The 23,560-nt window shown below is 40.5% G+C and overlaps 1 protein-coding gene across 1 annotated transcript in view; it reads left to right on the top strand.

Moving 5' to 3' along the window:
* The first annotated feature begins 228 nt into the window (after positions 1 to 228).
* The window catches only part of zyd (sodium/potassium/calcium exchanger zydeco), a 273,963-nt gene continuing 250,631 nt past the window's right edge, over positions 229 to 23,560 (top strand). Inside the window, exon 1 of the mRNA XM_067150202.2 lies at positions 229 to 326. Coding sequence (XP_067006303.2) covers positions 299 to 326 — 28 coding nt within the window. The 5' untranslated portion in view covers positions 229 to 298. The remainder of the gene's footprint in view (positions 327 to 23,560) is intronic.

Below are 23,560 nucleotides of genomic sequence, written 5' to 3' on the forward strand. Positions count from 1 at the left end.
GGTTAAGTTACCATCATATAAGTTGTAAAAAAGCAAATATTTTTTGCTGATTATATCAGCTCGATCATTAAACTAGTTCAGAATAAAACAGTAAATATCCCATTCTCCATCCTACCTGTCTATACGCCGTTGCAGTCTATCGCACTAGAACTGTAGCAGTGACCAATCTAGTGACCTAGTTGGGGATCCGCGAGCCAGGAAGCCGGGACCACGGCGGCGTGTGGGTCGCAAGAAGGGAGCAGGAAGGCCATGGCTAGAACAAGAGGCACACTTGTGGACGGGGAGCTGAGCGAGTAACATGGAGCAGGCCGACTACGGTGGAGGAGGTACGTGGTGACCCAAAGTGCCAGTGTGAGCAATCGTGTGTCGTGCCAGTGGGATCAGCAAATATCGCTTGTTCTTTTTATTTTATCAATACTATACATGCATGCAATGTTTTAAGGTATCATGTGGTAAGAGAGAAGTGTGATTTTTTATTCAATGCAAAATCAAGGTGCTGTGCTAAAGAATCGATTGTTGAACGCGTCAAATATTTTTGTGAAAATTATCCAGTGAAAAAATCTGTGTTCTTTGTTCATCTTTAACCTGTCTTAATGTTAATCATCTTCTTCTTCTTCTTCTTCTGCTCCGCGCATTTGTCGTATCTATTGCGAGATCTTGAGAGCGCTCTCTCATTTTACAATGGACTGACAAAGATAAGTGTATAATAACGTAAAGAGCCATTACACATTGTCGTTTCGTTATGAGTATAGTACTGACCGCATGTCTGGCAACACTCCAATGAAGATTACCAGGACGAAGATGAGAGACATCTTTTATAGTGGACAAATCGAGCAAGGAGATACATATTATTAATAATACTCTCTAACCATTCGAACTCTTCAAATCTACATAATGCATACTAAAAGAATTATAACGAATTAATAAATAATACGAAGAAAAGCCTTTGCCTCCACGAAGGTATATTTTGCTAAGAATGTTAGGGTATACACTTGCTCTTAGTTTTGGCGAAATATTTAGGTACATTCAAAGACATAAATGAAGTATTGTAAATGTTTTAAGCAGTATGAAGAGGACCATTAATAAACTTTGATGTGACTTTCATACAGATCGCCTGCAGTAGAAACTTCGACTAGGATATTTTAAAGCGCTATCATCAATTAGTTGCAACATTGTAATAGGTATCAAAGTTAATAACAATAACTTGAATAATAAATTCGCCAAACGAAGTCCCTACCGTTGTTCACGCACCTTAATTCATTTAAAGCAACATTAAAAAAAATTTTACTAGGTAATATGTGAACAAAAATCAAGTTCCAGTTATCACTCTGTTTCACATTACGCTCTTACTGAGTGTACAGGTGTGGAAAGTGTACATAAAGGCAATATTGACCAAGAAATAATACTATCTGATTACAATATATGAGTTTAAGAAAGACGAATAGCAGAGTTATTTTAACAGTGACCCTGTGAATGTTCAAAGAAGGAATGTCGTTGTTAAGCTCCGAAATTTTAAGATAAAATGAAACGAAACAACACATAATCATAATCTAATAATGATTATAAATGACAATATAATACACATCAGTAAACTAGATATGGAGAATGTTAAAGGATTCACTCATTTTGCTAAACAAGTATCTTAATATTGATAACTATCTTAACTTATACATGAAAACATGCACGGTTATCAAACTAAAAATGTTTTCGGAAAATGTAATGCCTACGCTTATGCATGTCCTAAAATGTTTTGGTTGTCGAATACCATCAGGCTCCTAAGAGTTTCCTAATACAATCTGCACATCATGTCAGACTAGGGAGATTTAACTTACAATATATTTCTTACATGCAAAAGATTTTGGATGCTAGACTTTAATGATATATGCTAACAAGAAACATTGTGGGTTAGTTATTCAATATGAACATGAAAACCTCCTTTTCATTCTCTTCTCTTCAGTAAGTTAAGGTAAATCAATTACGGAATGTATAATTAGTGAAGCATAGGAACTGAAGTAGAATGGACCAGTTCAATAGAAACAAAAAACTGTTTCAGTATTTGGAAAATTGCCTTTGATATTTGACAGCAGGCAATGTTGTAACCTCCCTTCTGTCTATAAATATTTGTAAATTGACTGCTTATGATCAAAGGGTTATCTAAAATAATTCTTGGAACAGAGAGTCTGATTTCTCTTTATTGTTGGTGAACTTGATCCAATATAAGTATGTATCATAGTTGTTCCAAAGTGTACCCTTGAGGAAAGCCGGTGTTGCATTGTGCTTGTCCACGGAACGAGTCACGTCGTTCGCTCATTGCGGCCAATGAGCCATCACCACAGCAGGCTTGTTGTGTTGAGTTTCACTGGCCACGCAACCGCCACTTCCCTGATGCTCAAAGACCGTCATAGGTACATTAATGAAATATTAAACCTCTTTAATGTTTGCACGGCACCTCTAAAATGGTTAATATGTAGAGACATTTTAAGCTTTTGCTTTTTTTCACATTTTTGTTATTCCTGGATTTTGACTCACTTTTCAATTTACTAAATAAAATAACAGGTGTTTTCCTTTCGGTGAGTCGGTACAGATTCATATAATTAAGATGGTCTTCTGTTTAGTACAGAAATACGTCTCTAATTCGATTACTAGTAAAATTCTCTGGAGTAGCAGACAAAACAAGGAGTCCTTGGGTTTCATGCCATGTGCATTGTGCTGTAAAAGGATAATTATATCTTCGGTGAGCATTATGATTTTCAACTACGGTACACAAATACGCAAGGCATAAATCAAATAAGTACTTTAATGTGCATATAGGTAGAGTTACCCAAGTTGTATTTAGATCATACTTGCAATATTTTACGCCTTCATTCTACTTTTGTAACGTTAATTTCAAGTTAAACTATTATTCGGTAATAATAATAAGCTTGTGATTACTCATAACTTGTTTTTGTTGACTGATGCTTAAATAGGCCTAATATCTAGGTCATCGGCCCTATTCATAACTTAAACACTTATTTGATTTTATAGAGAAGTCTCGAGTGTTTTTGGCATTAATGCACCATGAATAACAATTATCAAAAGTGGATTTGAACTAATAGACAATTCATGACAGCTAATGTTTGTACTGATGATTTTGTGCGTCCTAGACGTCTATTGTGATGATCTTCCAACTGCATGTGTTATTAAATAATCATTCTAATATGCTATTAACTTACAAAACAACATGTATGGGTAAAAAGTAGTCTTGTTGATACGTTTGTGAGGAACAAAGAATCATTATTTGGACTCATCTAATGTATGCCGGTATTTCTATTTGATCGGGGAACAACGTCCAACGAAAAAAGTGTTTACAGTGGCTGCAACTGTACTCAGTTTGAAAATAAATTGAAATGTTATTAGGAATAATTGAATACTATGAATACTTGTCATTCTGATTAGCTACATTCCCCGACAACGTGGGGCAGATGACACAGATTTAGGGCCCTTTCAAGAACAAGCATAATCATCATTATCATCATCAGCAGCAACATCATCCACGACAACTCCATCCGGTATCAGTTAACCACGTTCACTTGTCTGGAAGCATTCATACGTCTGAGCTGAACCTACGAAGATGATGATGAAGATGATTCATGTGAGATGAGAGGGTTGTTTATCTCGATGTCTGGCCTGTTAACAGCAGTAATTTCACTCCTCTGGAAAGAATTAGTCTTCGAGGAAAGCTTGTCAATAAATTATGTTATTTGCTAGTGCCTTGGTCTCATTCCAGATTTTTCCTCCTTATTTGGCTTCATTTCTGACTGGATTGCGCCAGGTTATTTTAGGTATACCTCTTCTGTCGTTTTGTTCCGAGGTGATACCAATCGAAGGCTGCCAAAGTGGTGTTTCCATTCTCTATTCCTGACACATGTCCAACTCACCTCTACTATCTATATTTGACTTTTTACCAGATTTCATGTTGGTTTGTTAACCTCCACAAATCTTATATTCGATACAGCCTGTGCTCACCAAATTCCCATTATAAATCTCAGACATCTGTTTATAAATTACTATAGTTTATTTCATATTGTCCTTGTTGTCCTCCGTATTTCACATATGTATAATAACTTTAACTTCAGTATAACAATTTATAATTATTCATTTTGAGGGTTGTAGATGTGAATTGTGATAAGAACAACTTCGCCTTCCTAGTTCTGATTTCTAGTCTGATCCTTCTCCATTAGATACAGTGTAATTCTGCTCAGATATGGGAACTTGTTTAGTTCTTTTATTCTTTTAATCTCCAGGACAAGGTTTTTGTATTCACCTTAAATTTACGTTTGGTGTTTATTCATATACATAACAACTGGAATTGCAATTTTATTTAATTCCTATAATGTTTTCGTTCACATCTGATTAACCTATGAGCCATCACACACACACACACACACACACACACACACACACACACACACACACACACACACACACACGCACACGCACATACACACACACACACACACACACACACGTGTACGTCACCAAAATGTTTTAGACTCTTTAGTTTGTCAGTTAATTTTCACAATGTGCATTTACGTCGTCTGCTGTACATACCATTTATGACGTCATCCAAGACCACAATAAATAATATTGGTGATGGAAAACAGGTTTCGCCCATTTAAGGAACACCGAGCTCGATAGCTGTAGTCGCTTAAGTGCAGCCAGTATCCAGTAATCGGGAGATAGTGGGTTCGAGCCCCACTGTCGGCAGCCCTGAAGATGGTTTTCCGTGGTTTCCCATTTTCACACCAGGCAAATGCCGGGGCTGTACCTTAATTAAGGCCACGGCCGCTTCCTTCCAATTCTTAGGCCTGTCCTATACCATTGTTGCCATAAGACATATCTGTGTCGGTGCAACATAAAGCAAAGAGCAGCATTTAAGGAACAATAGTCGTCATTATCATCATCATCATCATCATCATCATCATCATCATCATCATCATCATTTAAGGAACAATAGTCGTCATTATCATCATCAACATCATCATCTCCATCTCCATCACCATCATGATCATTTTCATTAGGACTTGATAAAGTCTGTAACCGGAAATAAATAATAGTATGAAGGGAGAACATGCTTCTTCTGTTTTAAAATATGATCTACGACAACTTGTATTGCGGGTCAGCATATCCTACCAAAACGCGGATATTGTTATATATCTGCTTTCTTGAAGCTTTTCTGGCTTTGTTTGCTAATATTTTATTCGATAATGTCTTACCCAATATATTAGCATACTCAGTTTCAAGTATTATAAATATTGTAAATATAAATCTATACCAATTAGAATATCAAAACGTCGTTTATTATTTGTACGGTTAGCAGAAGGACAGACCTGCTCACAGCAAACACGGGACCAACCTCCCCGAGGTTCGACTGGTAAAAGCGTCAAAGCGATCATTATGAATTATAATTGAATGATTTTGAAAAGGACACAACCGGGCGAGTTGGCTGTACGGTTAGGAACGCGCAGCTGTGAGCTCGCATCCGGGAGATAGTGGGTTCGAACCCCACTGCCGGAAGCCCTGAAGATGGTTTTCCGTGGTTTCCCATTTTCACCCCAGGCAAATTCTGTGGCTGTACCTTAATTAAGGCCACGGCCGCTTCCTTCCCATTCCTAGGCCTTTCCTGTCCCATCGTCGCCATAAGACCTATCTGTGTCGGAGCGACGTAAAGCAACTAGGAAAAAAAAGGACACATACAGTATATACTTTCCTACTGAAGCATATCTCCTATTTTTGTGCAGTTTAAATGTAGATGCAATTGTCCACATAGAAACTACACTTCACTCCCGAGCGTGGAATATGGAGAACTGTACATTCCTTTCGAGAAGGATACATATCCCGTACTTGGAGATCTAACAATGTCTAAGCGTCTAAGGAGGGTTGGACAAATTCTTTGCCTAAATCTAATTGTGTTCGTCCGTCTTTACCAACACTAATTAACTTCAAAGACTTATAATGGAAACTACCAATTAAGATCAATGGCATAAGGAAATTAATTCAGTGTTATTGGTGATGAAGAAAACCGTGAACTTGTGAACATCTTGTCAAGTACGTTACAGCCAGAAGAACTATTTAAAGTTTTCCTTATAACGTACAAAATTGTCAAGTGTTTAAGTGTACATTATAACGATTATCATAAGAGGAAATAAGATTCTAACATCGGTACTGTAATAGAAGATGTAGTAAAAAATTCACATATCCAAACAAATTGTATATTGTTTTGAGATTTTCAAGTATTATTTATTTATACTTCCTACAATGATAGTCTGCCTAGATCTGACAAAGTATATCATAACACTTAAATATTAAATGTATGTTTAACATTGAGGAGTTTCGTTTTAGTTAGTCCTTCTCGTATGCAGTACTATAGAGGTGATTTTTAACGATTTGGTCGGAGCCTTTAATGGCCAAAACGGCCAAATCACAGTACAGATTCTTGCAAATGCCCACACATTTGGAAACCTCAACTAAGAATTTTGATATGATTCCTCTTGCTCCGAAGAAAATTCCTACAACCCTTATACAGGAGATGTTGTATGATTCCTTGAAGTAACTGACGGTTGGTTCATAGATGGCGCTTTTCCCCGCGTCTACCTCTGCTGGCTGACTGGAGTCGACCTCACATCTTATGGTGGGGTCCAGAATATATGCAAAGTCCTTTTCTCGATCAATTGCGATTGTATCCATTCTCTAGTTGCTTCCACCGTTAGCAACACATGGCACCCCTTCATGTACATCGTAACATTGCTGCTGAAATTCTAGATATTATTTTATTGTGCCTAACATTCCTAAGCAAGACCCTCCCCCCCCCCCGTGGGAATGAACCAAGAACATGAACTAGGGTTTCAGGCTCACTGCAGTGGACTCCATCCAGACTAAAAGCTTTAAATGCTAAATGCTATAGGATTATTGAGAAGATAAATTATGATGCTAAAATATAGTTAGAGACAATTTAAAAAAAAAGAGGAATGAAAAAAGAATGTTCTTGGAAAAATTTTTACTAGGAAAACTAGTACATCTACTGAGGTCTTTTTGACCTTCATTGAAGGAACCCGAAATCAATATTATGTGGATGGAAGACCCATTACTTGTTATAAGCAATGTCAAAATTCAACTTTGATAATCTCATTCATTCACTATTTATTACCGAGCAATCTCGCTGCACTATTCGGCTCACGTAGCTATGAGTTTCAATTTGGAAGGTAATGAGTTCAAACTCCAACGTCGGTAGCTCTGAAGGATGTTTCCCCATGTTTTCCACTTTACAACAGATCAATGTTGGTGCTGTGCCTTTCTTAATGCCATAGCCGCTACCTTCCCAGTCCTATCCCTTTTTCACCACTGCGTCACCGAAAACCTTCGATGTGTTAGTGCGACGTTCAATCACCAGCAAAAATTATCACTATTTATTGTGCTTTTGTCTCTCCTGCAAAATATGATTTTGTGGACTGAATCTTTTCCAAGTACCTCATTCAATCCATTCATGTCAAAGCAAAATATAATACAGGTGTAACGCAAATGTTTTGTACTTAATATCCTTACCTTAAAAAGTGTTTGTAATCTATAAGTTTACATTAAAAGGATTATGATATTATGGAATTAAGTTCTCACAGTGGGAATAAAACAGAAGTTAAAATAAATCACTTTTCACAACACATTTATATTGTTTTGAGATTTTCAGTATTTCTTCTACATGCTATAGGAATATTGGAAAGAGAAGTTTAATATGGAAATATAGTTACAGACAACCTTTAGGAAGACAGGAATAAACTACGTTTCTCGCATTACACGTAGAAAAATTTATCAGTGCAGAGAAGCAGAGTCATTGCACCGTTGAAGGGATAATAACTAATAATGCCAAATTTAACAACAACACTGCTTTTATTTTCACCCTATTTTTGGGATAGGTTACGTCTGTCTGAATGGAGTATATTGCCTTGAGTTTCTAGATTGATTTATCACGATCGTATTATATTATTTTTATTTATTTAACCCGTTTACACCCCAGGGTTGCCTCAGCGAGGAATAACACCTCTACCGCCTCAATGACAGTGTCATGGAGCGTGAGACATTTGTTCATGGATACAACCGGGAAGGAGGACCAGTACATCGCACAGGTGGCCTCACCTGCTATTCTGAATAGGGGCCTTACGGGGGATGGGAGGATTGTAATGGATAGGCAAGGAAGAGGGAAGGAAGGGGTCGTGGCCTTAAGTTAGGTACCATCCCGGCATTTGCCGGAGAAGAAGTGGGAAACCACAGAAAACAACCTCAAGGATGGCTGAGGTGGGAGTTGAAACTACAAATTTCGTGGCAGAGCCTGGAATCGAAGCCGGTCCTCCGGGAGTGGAAGCTAATCACACTAACCACTACACCACAGAGGTGGACTCAACTTTCCTTCTAAAGCCTATTTCCAATTTTTGTGCAATTGAAATGTAAACGCAATGGTCCACATAAAAAACTACAATTCATACACTTCTATCCCCCGAGAGTAGAATATGGAGAAATGTACATTCCTTTTGAGAAGGATGCATATCCCGTACCTAGAGATCTAACAGTGTTTAAGCGTCTCATGAGGGTTGGACAAATCCTTTGCCTAAACCTACTTGTATTCGTCCGCCTTTACCAACAATAATTAACTTCAAAGATTTATAATGGAAACTTCCAATCAATATTAAGAAATTCATAAGGAAATTGATTCAGTGCATCGGTGATGAATAAAACCGCGAAATTGTGAACAACTTGCCAACTACGGAACTGAGAAGGAAGCTCAGCGAGAAGAACCATTCTGATCCTCCTAAAGACGAGCTACAGTATTCAATTTCTTATTATAATGTACAAAATCGTAAAGTTTTTACAATCTATAAGTTTTCATTATACAGTAACGGTTATGATATGAGTGAATGAAATTCTAACATCGGTACTGTAACACATGATTTAGTAAAAGTATTTCTGCTCTCAAAATAAAAACCTAAATTGTTTTGAGATTTTCAAATAGTTTTTGCTCTCTAAATGCTACAGGATTATTGAGAAGAGAAGTTATAATGCTAAAATATAGTTAGAGACAATTGATGTCAAGGATAAGAATTGTTAGTCGTGCAGGGCATCGTGCGAACTTTTAACCCTCACAAAATGCAGGATAGCAATCTAATTCGCCACATCTGCTCAACGGACGAAGGAAACGACAGATCGAGCGAGTTGGCCATGCAATTAGGGACGTGCAACTATGAGCGTGCGTTCGGGAGACACTGGGTTCAAATCCCATGGTCGGCGGTCCTGAAAATAGTTTTCCGTGGTTTTCCATTTTCACACCAGGCAAATACTGGAGCTGTACCTTAATTAAGGCCACGGCCACTTCCTTCCCACTCCTAGTCCCTTTCTATGCCATCGTCGCCATGTGTCGGTGCGACGTAAAGCTAAATGTAAGGAAAACAAGAATGAAAAAAAATTCTTTGGAAACTTAATTTCACTAGCAAAAGGGTACATCTACTGCGGCCTTTTTACCATTCATTGATGGAATATAAAATCATTATTATGTGAATGAAAGACGCATTACTTGTTATAAGACCAAGGGAATTGACAGTGTGGTTAGGGGCGCGCAGCTGTGAGCTTACTACATTCAGGAGATAATGGGTTTGAACCCCACTATCGGCAGTCCTGAAGATGGTTCTCCGTTGTTGTAAATGCTGACGATGTGCCTTAATTAAGGTCACAGCCGCTTCCTTCTCACACCTAGCCCTTTCCTATCCCATCGACGCCATAAGACGTATCTGCATCGGTGCGACATAAATCAAATTATAAGAAAAGAAAAAAATATTGTCATAAATAATGTCAAAATTGAACGTTGATAGTCTCATTCGTTCTCTATTTATCACCAAGCAAGCTCGCTGTACGATTCGGCTCACGTAGCTATGAGTTTAAATTTGGGAGGTAATGAGTTCAAACGCCAACGTCGGTAGCTCTGAAGGATATTTCCCCATGTTTTCCACTCTTACAAGCCAACGGCCGTAGCCGTGTTGAAACACCGGATCCCGTGAGATCTCCGAAGTTAAGCAACATTGGGCGTGGTCAGGAGTTGGATGGGTTGCCACGCGCTGTTGGTGGGGGTAAGGGAATGGAGGAGCGGAAAGGAACTGGCCACCCTACCGCACGTAAACTCCGGCTCAGGAGCAACTCTGCGGAGGTTCGGACCTGCCTTCGGGCAGAATAACCCTTACCTCCACTTTACAACAGATCAATGTTGGTGCTGTGCCTTACTTAATGCCATAGCCGCTACCTTCCCAATCCTATCCCTTCACACCACTGCGTCACCGAAAACCTTCGATGTGTTAGTGCGACGTCCAATCACTAGCAAAAATTATCACTATTTATTGTGCTTTTGTGTCTCCTATAAAATATGATTTTGTGGACTGAATCTTTTCCAAATGCCTCATTCAATCCATTCATATCAAGGCAAAACATAATTCTGGTGTAAAACAAATGTTGTGTACTTAATTTCCTTAACTTGAAAAGTGTTTATAATCTATAAGTTTACAATAAAAGGATTATGATATTATGGAATTAAGTTTTCACAGTGGGAATAAAATAGAAGTTAAAATAAATCACTTGTCACAACACATTTTATATTGTTTTGAGATTTTCAATATTTCTTCTACATGCTAAACGAATATTAGGAAGAGTAGTTCTAATATGAAAATATAGTTACAGACAACCTTTAAGACGACAATGATAAACTACGTTTCTCGCATTACACTATAATTTTTTTAGCAGTACAGAGAAGCAGAGTCATTGCACCGTTGAATGGATAATAACCAATGATGTAAAATTTAACAGCAACGACGCTGTTTTTATTTTCAACATACTTTTGGTATAGGTTGCGTCGCTCTGAATAGATTATTGAATTGAGTTTCTAGATTGATTTATCACGATCGTATCATTTGTATTATTATTTAACCCATTTATCTTCCAGGGTTGGTTTTTCTCCCGAACTCCGGGAGGGATTCCACCTCCTCCACCTCAAGGCCAGTATCCTGGAGCGTGAGACATTTGGTCGTGCGTAAAACTGGGGAGGAGGACCAGAACCGCGCCCAGGCGGCCTCACCTGCAATGCTGAACAGGGGCCTTTTGCGGGGTGGGGGTAAGACTGGAAGGGATAGACGAGGTACAGGGAAGGAAGCGGACGTGGCCTTAAGCGAGGTACCGGTCCGGCATTTTCCTGGAGAAAGAGTGGAAAACCACGGAAAACCACTTTGAGGATGAATGATTATGAGGTGGGAATCGAGCCCCTCTACTCAGTTGACCTCCCGAGGCTAAGTGGACCCCGTTCCAGTCTTCATACCACTTTTCAAATTTCGTGGCTTAACCGGGAATCGAACTCGGGCCTGCGCGGGTGGCAAGTAATTACACTAACCACTACACCACAAAGGCGGACATAATATTTTTAATTCTCTATATACCGGGCGAGATGGCCGTGCGGTTAGAGGCGCGCGGCTATGAGCTTGCATCCGGGAGATGGTGGGTTCGGATCCCACTGTCGGCAGCCCTGAAGTTGGTTTTCCGTGGTTTCCCATGTTCACACCAGGCAAATGCTGGGTCTGTACCTTAATTTAGACCACGGCCGCTTCCTTCCCACTGCTAGGCCTTTCCTCTCCCATCGTCGCCATAAGACCTATCTGTGCCGGTGCGACGTAAAGCCACTAGTAAAATAATTCTCTGTAATGAGTACATGTAGTGGGGACAAATAGTGAATGCGTGAACTAAGCTATGAAAAGATGTTATGTTATTTCATTAATACATAATTTTACCGAGCTGTGTGGCCAAGCGTTAACGCGCTACGGCTATGTAGCCAAGCTGTGCATTCGGGAGATGCGTGGATTCGAAGACCAACGTCCGCTATCCTGAAAATGGTTTTCTGTTGTTTTCCATTCTTACTTCCAGGCAAATATCGGGACAGTTCCTATTCATAGTCCAAAGTCGATTCCTACCACTTGAGTGCCCAATTTTACAGACTCCATGTTATACTGCACCAAATTTGCCAACAGCTGTTGCGAACAGACGTGGAATCAGACAGACTCCATATTATACTGCAACAAATTTGCCAACAGTTGTTGCGAACAGACGTGGAATCAGACAGACTCCTTATTATACTGCAACAAATTTTGCCCACAGTTGTTGCGAACTATCTTAAAAAATTGAGAACTCTTCAACTTCGAGCAAGCTGGCGTACAATTTATGACCACAAATTTTCCATGGATGAAAAATCAGTTGACGAGGTAGGCCAAAGAAATGTTAAGACTGACGTAAACAGGCCTGGGAGACACGGGCTGTTTGTGGGCGAGCATCGTGCGTGTTATCATTTTGACGCATCACTCCATGTCACCCGAGCCCGTGTTAACATTTCTATATCTACATAATTATTGCATCCTACATCGGGACGGGTGACGGGGCAGATAGCTGAGTGGCATTGTCACTAGCTTGTCATCAGAGGGGCTGCGGATTGAATTCTAGCCAATGTACGTGAGAGTTTTGAAATAAACGTCACGTCGCTATAGTTCGGACGGATTCCACGGATCACGGTAGCAATATTTACATAAAACTAGCTTCCTCTTTCCATCCTGTTATAATCTGTTTGTCACATACATTTCTTGCCACAGACCATCTTCTCCTTCTGGTGTTTCTGACAGATATTTACTGTAGTATATAATAATAATGGAACATGGCCCCTGGGGATGCCTCGTGCAGGTATTTCGAATTGACACCTATAGGTGACCTGTGCGTATGTGAGGATGGGGCCCTACATATGACGAATTCTAATGCTGAAGATGCTACACTCACTCAGTCCCCGAGCCAGAGGAATTAACCAATGAAGGTTAAAATCCCCGATTCAGTCGAGAGTCAAACTCAGGTCCCTCGTACCTAAGGCCAGTGCACTGACCGATTAACCATGGAGCAGGACAGAAGGTTAATACCCATCACGGAGTAGTTATTCTCATATGCGCCGTCCGAAACAGGGTTGCAGTATCATGGAAGTCTAACCACTTGGGAGGTTCCACACCCAGGATAGGAAAGGAAGGATAGGGAAGGAAGTGACCGTGGCCTTAATTAAGCTACAACCTCAGCATTTTCCTGGTGTGAAAATGGGAAACCACGGAAAACCATCTTCAGAGCTGCTGACAGTGCGGTTCGAACCCACTACCTTCCGAATGCAAGGTCACAGATGAGCGCCCCTAACCGCACAGCTCGCTCGATCTTTCCCTTTTTCGTCCGTTCGGCAGATGTGGTGAATTAGATTGCTTTCCTGCATTTTGTGAGGGTTAAAACTTCGCACGATTGCATTGCATGACGAACACTTCTTATCCTTGACTCAATCTAGCTATGCAATCTTCGTTTTCGGTACACACACATTTCAAAAGCCAGTTGTCGATTCGCTGACGAAGTATTCAGCGCCCAGCAGCATCGATAACACTTTACTTCACGACACGACACGACAATAAGTACCGAACCGAAAGTCATGTTTGCAAACAAGATGTTCCAACCTCACAGTTCCGTCCTTTGCCTCCCTCAGAAACCAACAGAACAAATCCTGGGTATCTCAAGATGTGTTCTACCACTCTTTAGCTCCTTCTGGTCAAATTTTGTCAACCCGTTACCTTGTCACCAACCTGATTCAGTATAACTTCATATTCTGTGATCCGATCCATTAATTTTATCTTCAACAATCTTCGTTAAGACCATATTCCACTGGCCTCTGTTCTCTTTCATTCGTACTAGTTATGTCTATATTTCGCTTGTATACAACGTCATGTTCAACACTAACATCTTTGAAAAACTTTATGTTTGAGATGAGAAAACGTATTTTCCTAAGAAAAGTCTACCATCCTTGTGCTAAACAAAATCTCACTTCCTACTCATTCCTGCCATTCTTTGTTATGTTACATCCCAGATAATAATTGCCTGGCCTAACTTATTTCATTCGAGTGTATTTCATTACATATAAAAGAAATTAAGTTGAAAATTTGATTGTTTGCAGCTCAGGTAGTATTTATGATGAAAGACTGACATACTTGACAATGTTTTCAAGTATGAAGACGTTCATTTCTTTCACGTAGAGCGTTAATTTGCAACTTACGCATGTATATTACATGTAGGTGCAGTGCAGTGATGTAAGCCTACTTAGAATATTGCTTCTTATATGTAACACATGCTTACTGTCTGAAGCATGGTACGACGGGTGGTATAAGCTGAGGAGCAAACGAAGCTACTACCTACCTCACAAATTTCCCACTCTACTTCAAGCTCCTCCCTAAGACAAACCATTCGCTATATTTTTATCTTTTACGAACTGCGGACATTCATATACAAGATGTTTCAGAGATAAATACGTCCTGTATATAGAGAACTAGCGTGTACTCGAATCCTCGTCCGCGTTTATTAATTCAACCGTTAGATGACCACTGATCTGCACTTAGGGCAGTCGCCCAGGAAGAAAATTTCCTATAAAATTATTTCAATCCCTAACTCCTATTCCTATAAACGAATATTTGCGCCAATTTGTTCTCATGAATTCCAACTTTAACTTCATATTGCGATCTTTCCTACTTTTAAAACCACTACTCAAACATATTCGTCTACTAATATCATTCCATGCTATCCTTTCATTAACACTTCGGAACATACCACTTAGTAGAACAGCTCGTCTCCTTTCTCCCAAGTCTTCGTAGCCCAAACTTTGGAACATTTTCGTAACGATACTCTTTTGTCGGAAATCGTCTTCTCTATCTGTTTACCCTCTAGGGTCGGTTTTTCCCTCGGACTCAGCGGGGGATTCCACATCTACTACCTCAAGGGCAGTGTCCTGGAGCTTCAGACCCTGGGTCGGAGGATAACATTGGGGAGGATGACCAGTACCTCGCCCAGGTGGCCTCACCTGCTATTCTGAACAGGGGACTTGCGGCGGGGGGGCGTGTGAAGACTGGAAGGGATAGACAAGGAAGAGGGAAGGAAGCGGCCGTGGCCTTAATTTAGATACCATCCCGACATTTGCCTGGAGGAGAAGTGGGGAAACCACTGAAAATCACTTTCAGGATGGCTGAGGTGGGAATAGAACCCACCTCTACTCAGTTGACCTCACGAGGCTGATTGGATCCTGTTCCAGCTCTCGTACCACTTTTCAAATTTCGTGGCAGAGCTGGGAATCGAACCCGGGCTTCCGGCGATGGCAGCTAATCACACTAACCACTACACCACAGAGGCGGACTTGTCGGAAATCACCCAGAATAAATCGAACTGCTTTTCTTTGGATTTTTCCAGTTCTCGAATCAAGTAATCCTGGTGAGGGCCCCATATACTGCTGTCTTACCAGAGACTTACATGCCCTCTCCTTTACATTCTTGCTATAACACATGAATACCCTCATAACTATGTGCAGAGGTCTGTACCTTTTATTTACAACCCCGTTTATGCGATTTCCCCAATGAAGTTCATTCCTGTGGTACATACAGTGATTCCCATAAGAAACGTTCACCCATCAACGCAGTAATTAAAAGTGAGCGGACTTTTCCTGTTAGTGAAACTCACAACCTGATTTTTAACCCTGTATATCATCATACCATTTCCTGTTGTCCATCTCATAATATTATCGAGGTATTTTCGCAGTTGCCCAAAAACTTGTATTTTATTTATTCCTCTACAGTATACAGTATAACACCATCCGGAAAATGCCTTATCCGTGATTCCATTTCTTTACTCATATCATTTGAATATATACCGTCTAATAATATTGACTTGAGAAATTCTCAACTTAAAGATTACAGGATCGAATAAAGCTTCACCTACTCTAATTCTCTGAGTTCTATTTTCTAGAAATAGAGTCACCAATTTAGTCGCTCTTTAGTCTAGCCCGAATGCACTCGTTTTTACCAGTTGTCTCTCATGATCTACCCTACCAAATGCCTTAGATACGTCAATCACGATACAATCAAGTTGACGGCCCGAATCTAAGATATCTGCTATATCATGCTTGAATCCTATGAGCTGACTTCAGTGGAATAACCTTTCCTAAACTCGAAATGCCTCCCATCGAATCAGTTATGAGTTTCGCAATCATGTCTAATATAATCACAAATAATGTTCTCCCAAAGATTGCTTGTAATACATATCAAACTGACTGCCTGGTAATTTTCAGCTTTGTGTTAATCGCCCTTTCTTTTATACACAGGGGCGACTGTAGCAACTCTCCATTCTTTTAGTATAGCTTTTTCATGCAAATAGTAATCAAATAACATAATTATATGGTACTATATCCCAAACCATCGTCTTTAGTATATCCCCAGAAATATTGTCAATCTTATCAATTCCAGCTGATTTTCTACTTTTCAACTTTTGTGACTTAATGTCTTTGTTATCGTAGGTAAATTTCAATACCACACACCGTTAGTATTAGTTACCTCCTCTATCTCGTTATTATCCTTGTAACCAGCAATATTTACATACTACTGACTGAATACTTCTGCCTTCTGTAGATCCTCGCATACACACTCCCCTTGTTCATCAATGACTCCTGGAATGTCTTTCTTGGAACCTGTTTCTGCCATAAATCATCTATACAGCATGATTCAGCCGCCCCTTCCAATGTAGTTTTATGCAACTCACAATATTTATTCCGTCCTGAAAACATCTGCCTTGCCGGCATGCTCAGACAACACAACCGGATTGGTATTTACGGCCTCACCATGATAGGATATACTTGTATTAAACACTAGCAGACACGTTTTTGAAATATTTGTTTAAGTTCAATACCCGCTTTCATGCAAATGATGTGTCAATGAATCTGTTTGTGGCCCTAAGAAGGGCCGATTAATTAGCAGCCGGACACATGCCGAACAGAACTGCCCTGACAATGTTTTATGGCAGTAAATGCTCGATGTGATGACCGTTTTGGTTTATGCACATTCGGGCTCGGTGTCCAATAGATCATCTTGTGCGCTGAAGTATTCCAGGTGTAATTGCTCGACAGGCGTCCGTGATGAGTTGCCGGAGCTGGTCAAGGTTTTCCGGTGATGAGTGTAAACGACGTTCTTCAAATGTCCCCGCAAGAAGAAGTCAAACGGCGTTAAATCCGGTGATCTGGTGGGCCAACAAACAAGGCCTCCTCGTCCTATCCATTTCTCTGGCAGTTCCTTGTTCAGATGGTTACAAACGGGCAAAGTAGAATGTGGTGGAACTCCATCCTCTTGCAACCATGTCGTCAAACGATCCTGCAAGGGCACATCCTCCAGAAGAAGTGGAAGTTCCTGACGCAGAAAGTGGAGGTAGCGTGGGCCCGTCCAATGGCCCTCAAAGAAACAAGGTCCAATCAGGCGATCTCCCAACATTCCACACCAAACATTCACTCCCCATCGTACTTGATGGCGTGCGTGTCGCACCCAGTGAGGATTGCCCGGACTCCAATCGTGCATGTCGTGGCGATTAACGTTCCCATTATTGTGGAAGAGCGATTCTTCCGAGAACAAGATATGCGATACGAATGCTGCATCATTGTCCAGCCTGCCTAATAGCCACCGTCAGAACTCCATTCGAGCTTCGAAATCCTGCCCATGGAGCTCTTGGTGTAGCTCAAGATGGTATGGGTGAAATTTATGTTCATGCAGTATTCGCAGTGTTCACCTGTCGTACAATCGCTCTTGTTCTGATGTGTGGTTTATTACGAGCTGCCTCCAGAACGGCCCTTTCTGTTTCGCCCGATGTAACGGGCCTATCGCGGACTGGTGGCTGGTTGGAAATCACGCCTGTTGTCCTTAGGTGTCTTTCAACACGGCGGAATGTCGTAACAGTCGGATGTCGCCCGTCGGGATACGGTTCCTGATACAGACGTAGTGCCTCACACGCGTTTTGTCTTGCTTCCCCATAAATGAGAAGCATATCAATGTATTCCTCTGTGGGAAACACGCCGAATGACATCAGAGATTACATTATATTCATGCCCTAACCAGCGGAGTATGTTCAGGACACAAGATGAATAACAGCCTCATTCTACTGTTTGAATGTGGCAAACGTGGGCCTGTGTTTACGTATTCGAACATCATACTAATGTAAAAGTATTTGAACGATGCAGTATTCGAACCGCCGCTGGCACATTCCGCCGATTGCTAGGTGAGCGCCTAACCACATCTGCTACCCTACACTGCTGGAAACAGGCAGGTAGTACGACGAGAGCAGAGTACACACGCCACTCGGTTCGGTGTTTAAGACATTAAATACTGCACTGTTCTTCTTCTTCTTCTTCTTCTTCTTAATCTGTTTACACTCCAGAGTCGGCTTTTCTCTCGGACTCAGCGAAGGATCCCACCTCTACCGCCTCAAGGTCTGTGTCCTGGAGCTTCAGACTTTGGGTCGGGGATACAACTGGGTAGAATGACCAGTACCTCGCCCAGACGGCCTCACCTGCTATGCTGAACAGGGGCCTTGTGGAGGGATGTGAAGATTGGATGGGAAAGGCAAGGAAGAGGGAAGGAAGCGGCCGTGGCCTTAAGTTAGGTACCATCCCGGCATTTGCCTGGAGGAGAAGTGGGAAACCACAGAAAACCACTTCCAGGATGGCTGAGGTGGGACTCGAACCCACCTCTACTCATTTGACCTCCCGAGGCTGAGTGGACCCCGTTCCAGCCCTCGTACCACTTTTCAAATTTGGTGGCAGAGCCGGGAATCGAACCCAAACCTCCGGGGGTGGCAGCTAATCACGCTAACCACTACACCACAGAGGCGAACATTACTGCACTGTTACCAATTTTTATGCATTGATTCCCCTCCTCGTTACACCCAGTCACGAGGCACGGCATATTAACATAGTTACATGGTCAAATGACGTTGCTACACTATTTCAAGGCGTCATATTTTGTAAACGGATGATATAACATTTCGCTAGAGTTCAGAATCGTGTGCAAAATAATGTGCTCACGGAACATTAGTACTATACAGTATGCCTGCAGGGGAATAGTACCCCTTTAACCATGTGCAGGTTAGTTGGGCTGCAGCAAACGATATTGGAAGGGGCTGCTGAATCACACTGTATATACCCTTTAATTTTTCACTAAAATATGTACCAATGCCAATTATGCTTGCCATCATGCTATCCCCAGCTGACTCCTTCGCTAGATTCAATTTCCTAGTAAGTTCCTTCAATTTCTTCTTATTCCACAACCATTACTAACTCTATTTCTACCGAGCTCGATAGCTGCAGTCGCTTAAGTGCGGCCAGTATCCAGTAATCGGGAGATAGTAGGTTCGGGCGCCACTGTCGGCAACACTGAGGATGGTTTTCCGCGGTTTCCAATTTTCACACCAGGCAAATGCCGGAGCTGTACCTTCATTAAGGGCACTTCCTTTCAATTCCTAGGCCTTTCCTATCCCATCGTCGCCATAAGACCTATCTGTGTCAGTGCGACGTAAAGCAACTAGCAAAATAACTCTATTTCTTTCCAACCTGCACCTCCTTCTTTGTCTCTTTTACTTCTCTGTTGTAATAGATCGGGTCCTCGCCACCTTTAAAGGTACATACCCGTTTTCACGTTCCTCGAAAATTGCTTTAAAGTCATCCTACAGTTTGTTTACATTTTTATTTACTGTTTTTCACAGATCATAATTACAATTTAAAAACTCCCTCATGCCTGTTTTATCAGCCGAATGGTTCTGCCTAATAGTCCTACTTTTACGACCTTCCTTTCTCACACATTTATTTTTGACTAGCAAATGTACCCGTGCTTCGCTACGGTATTCTACATTGTATACGGATTTCTCCGTAAATTACTGAAAAGGCAGTGAGTAAGACTATATTAAATTGCACCTACAAACGGACTTCACCATCAGTCACATCATTCAGTGTTCTACATGATTGGTCCTATGACATTTCTCGTATCCCCCACATTTTTGGATTGATTCAGTTAGTCATTGAATGGGGTGAAATTTGGTACAGTTTTCACATCCTACTTTATGTTTTTGATACTCATGTGACACTGGAATCATAAAACTTGGTGAACATATGGCCACTGGTCATGTCAACGTGAGTGCCCAATGTCATGATTGCATCTTTTCTATACGTGTGCCAAACGATAACATATACGAGTAAAAAGTACAAAATTAACTTGAACTCGAGAAATGCAGTTCTATCTAACGTGATAGTGGTTTCTATTTTGTGATACGACTTACCATTTAGCCAACAATTATTCCGAAACGAAGATCTGCACCGTCGTTAAAATTGCACCCATATTCCTATATATTCTAGGGCCAAAAGTTATACATTTGCATAGCCTGGAATATTCCCTCAAAGATAAGAGTGTCCAGGTATCGGGATTGGCACTAGCATATACACGAAGTAATTAAGGAAGAAAGTAATACAGTTGAGAAAGTTGAAATTAATAGACAATAGCATTATAATAGAGGACATCCGGATAGGACAAATATGTCAATACCAAGTAGATATATTGGAAAATCAAATGTCCCTCAATGAATTATGATGATATGAGTTACGGATATATGAAAGCGGTAACAGAGGAGAAATTTAGGCGCAGGGATTTTTAGGTAAACAGATAAGAATATGACTAATGGTGTCATTACTTAAGCTATTAGAGGACGGTTATAACCTCCAACGATATTCCGCCAATATGCCGCAGAATAGCTGATTGACGTCTCTCTTGCTTTCTACCCAAGGAACGACCACACGTTTACAGGAGTGATGACGACAATGGCAAGATATTACTTCCCTGCTGGCAAGCAGTCAGAGATGTTGCCATTATAACCTGTAGGTTCGTCGTCGGTCTCTCGGTCATTCAATACAGAGCATGATACCCGCAGAAAATAGTAATTTTCTCCGTCATTTGAAGAGTAAGGTAAATTATGAACATAACAAAAGTTGTTTATAATGAATGGACGTGTCACGTACAGTCCACGTTGTTTACAAAAATCAAAATCATAAGAGAAAATGTAGGAAAATATTTAGAGTTTTCCTCTAAACTCCCCGTCTGTTCAAAGTTTTTAAAATGATTTGCATATCAAAACTTCTTCGTGATGAGTATACACTAAATATGACGTTTGGTCGAGATCTATCCAGCCGTTTCGCCGTGATGGTGGAACAAACAGACAGACAAACGGACAGATACGAAACCTAAAAAACACCGACTCGGTATTGAGTTTACCTAAAACGGATAAATACCTGAAAAATTGGCAAGACAAACGAATTTATAGACAGCGGATCCCCTACAACTTTATTTATATAGATAAGCATGGACACGTCTAGAAGTGCAGACATTTATTTGGAAAGTTACTGCTTTGAAACTGTACGACATATCTACAAACACACTTCACCATCAGACCCCTCCTTCACTGTTTTACATGTTTGGTCCTATGACATATTCTGGTATCTTCTATAATTATGGGTTAGATTGAGTTAGAGTCATTGAATGGGGGTGAAATTTTGTACGGTTTTCACATACTACTTTATATTTTTGATACTCGTGTGAGAGCTAGAATCATAAAATTTGGCTATCATATGACAACTGATCATGTCAATGTGCGTGACGAATGTCATCATTCTATCTTTCCTATAAGTATGCCAAACGATTACATAAACGTGTAAGAAGTACAAAATTAACTTGAAATCGAGAAATACAGGTCTATTTAACGTATAAGGGATAGAAATACAACAAAAAGTCATAGCATCAAAGTTGTAGATCTCTCCAAAAATGAAAGGCGATCGTGCTTTCTGTTTTGCGATACGACTTGCCGTTTAGCCACCAATTATCTCGAAACGAAGGTCTGCGCCTTCTTTAAAACTGCATCCATATTTCGATATTTTCCGGCGTCAGAAGTTATACATTTGCATAGCTTAGAATATTTCCTCAAAGAAAAAAGTTACCAGGCTTCGGGATTAGCATTCGCATATGCACGGAGTAATTAAGGAAGAAAATAATTCAGTTAAGAAAGTTGAAATTAATAGAAAACAGCTTTGTAACTGAGAACAGCCGGATAGGACAATAATATGTAAATACCAAGTGAATGTATTGGAAAATCAAATGCCCTTCAATAAAATTATGCTTGTATTAGTTAAGGATATAAGAAAGCGGTAACAGAGGAGAAATTTACGTGCAGTGATTCTTAGGTAAACAGATAAGAAGATGACTAAAGGTGTTATAACTTAAGCTATTCGAGAACGGTTATAACCTCCAACGATATTCCGTCAATATCCCGCAGAATGGCCGATTGACGTTTCTCTTGCTTTCTACCCAAGGAACCATCGCGAATTTACAGGAATGATGACGAAAATGGCAATACAATACTTCTCTGCTGGCAAGCAGTCAGAGACGTTGCCAAGGTAACCTGTAGGTTTGTTGTCGGTCTGTCGGTCACTCAATGCAGAGCATGATACCCGAAGAAAATAGTAATTTTCTCCGTCATTTGAAGAGTAAGGTAAATTATGAACATAACAAAAGTTATTTATAATAAAGGGAGGTTTCACGTACAGTCCACGGCGTTTACAGAAAATCAATAGTATCAGAGAAAATGGAGGAAAACCGTTCTGGTTTTCCTATAAACACCCCGTCTATTCAAAGTTTTTAAAATGATATGCATATAAAAACCTTCTTTGGGATGAGAATACACTAAATATGACGTTTGGTTGAGATCTATCCAGCCGTATCGGCGTGATGGGGGAACAAACAGACAAGCAGACAAACATTGGACTAAACCTACTTTCGACTTTCGTATACCTAATCTATAAAAATGAATTATAATTTTGTCTGTACACTTTAAATTGTGGCCTCATATTTCGTATTTATCTCTATTACAGTAGGTACGTTAAAGGCGAAAATAAGTTCAATTCAATTTTCTTTCTATCTATCTGTTTGTCTCAAAGTCACAATAAAACGGATTGGATGAATTTCTTGGAAATAGGTATTTAAGTTTAGGGATAAACGAAGAGTTCTCTAGACTGTTAAATTATTTCATTAGTATTCACTGGTGTAGCATTATTAAGGGGACCAACCCAACAAGTATTAAAATTCTCCGATATTAGCTGTATCGAAAATCTGTACATTATAAAACTCGCTGGAACGGGGTCCACTCAGCTTCCGGAAGTCAACTGAGGGACGGGGTTCGATTCCCACCTCAGCAATCCTCGAAGTGGTTTTCCGTGGTTTTCCACTTCTCTTCCAGGAAAATGTCGGGATGGTACCTAACATAAGGCCACGGCCACTTCCTTTCCTCTTCCTATCCTTCCAATGTTCCCACCCCTCCGCAAGACCCATGTTCATCATAGCAGGTGAGGCCTCTTGCGAGAGGTATTGAACCTCCTTCCCAGTTGTATACCCCAGATCCAAAGTCTCACGCTCAAGGCGGTAGAGGTGGGATCACTCGCCGATTCCGAGGGAAAATGAATCATGGAAGGGAAACTGATTAATAAAGAAAGAAATTATGCGCAGTTGTAGGAGGGTGAGTAAAAGTAAACAGAGTGAGCAGTGTGAGGCATGTGCGT

Source organism: Anabrus simplex, chromosome 6 (genome assembly GCF_040414725.1).
Source record: "Anabrus simplex isolate iqAnaSimp1 chromosome 6, ASM4041472v1, whole genome shotgun sequence".
NCBI lineage: Eukaryota > Metazoa > Arthropoda > Insecta > Orthoptera > Tettigoniidae > Anabrus > Anabrus simplex.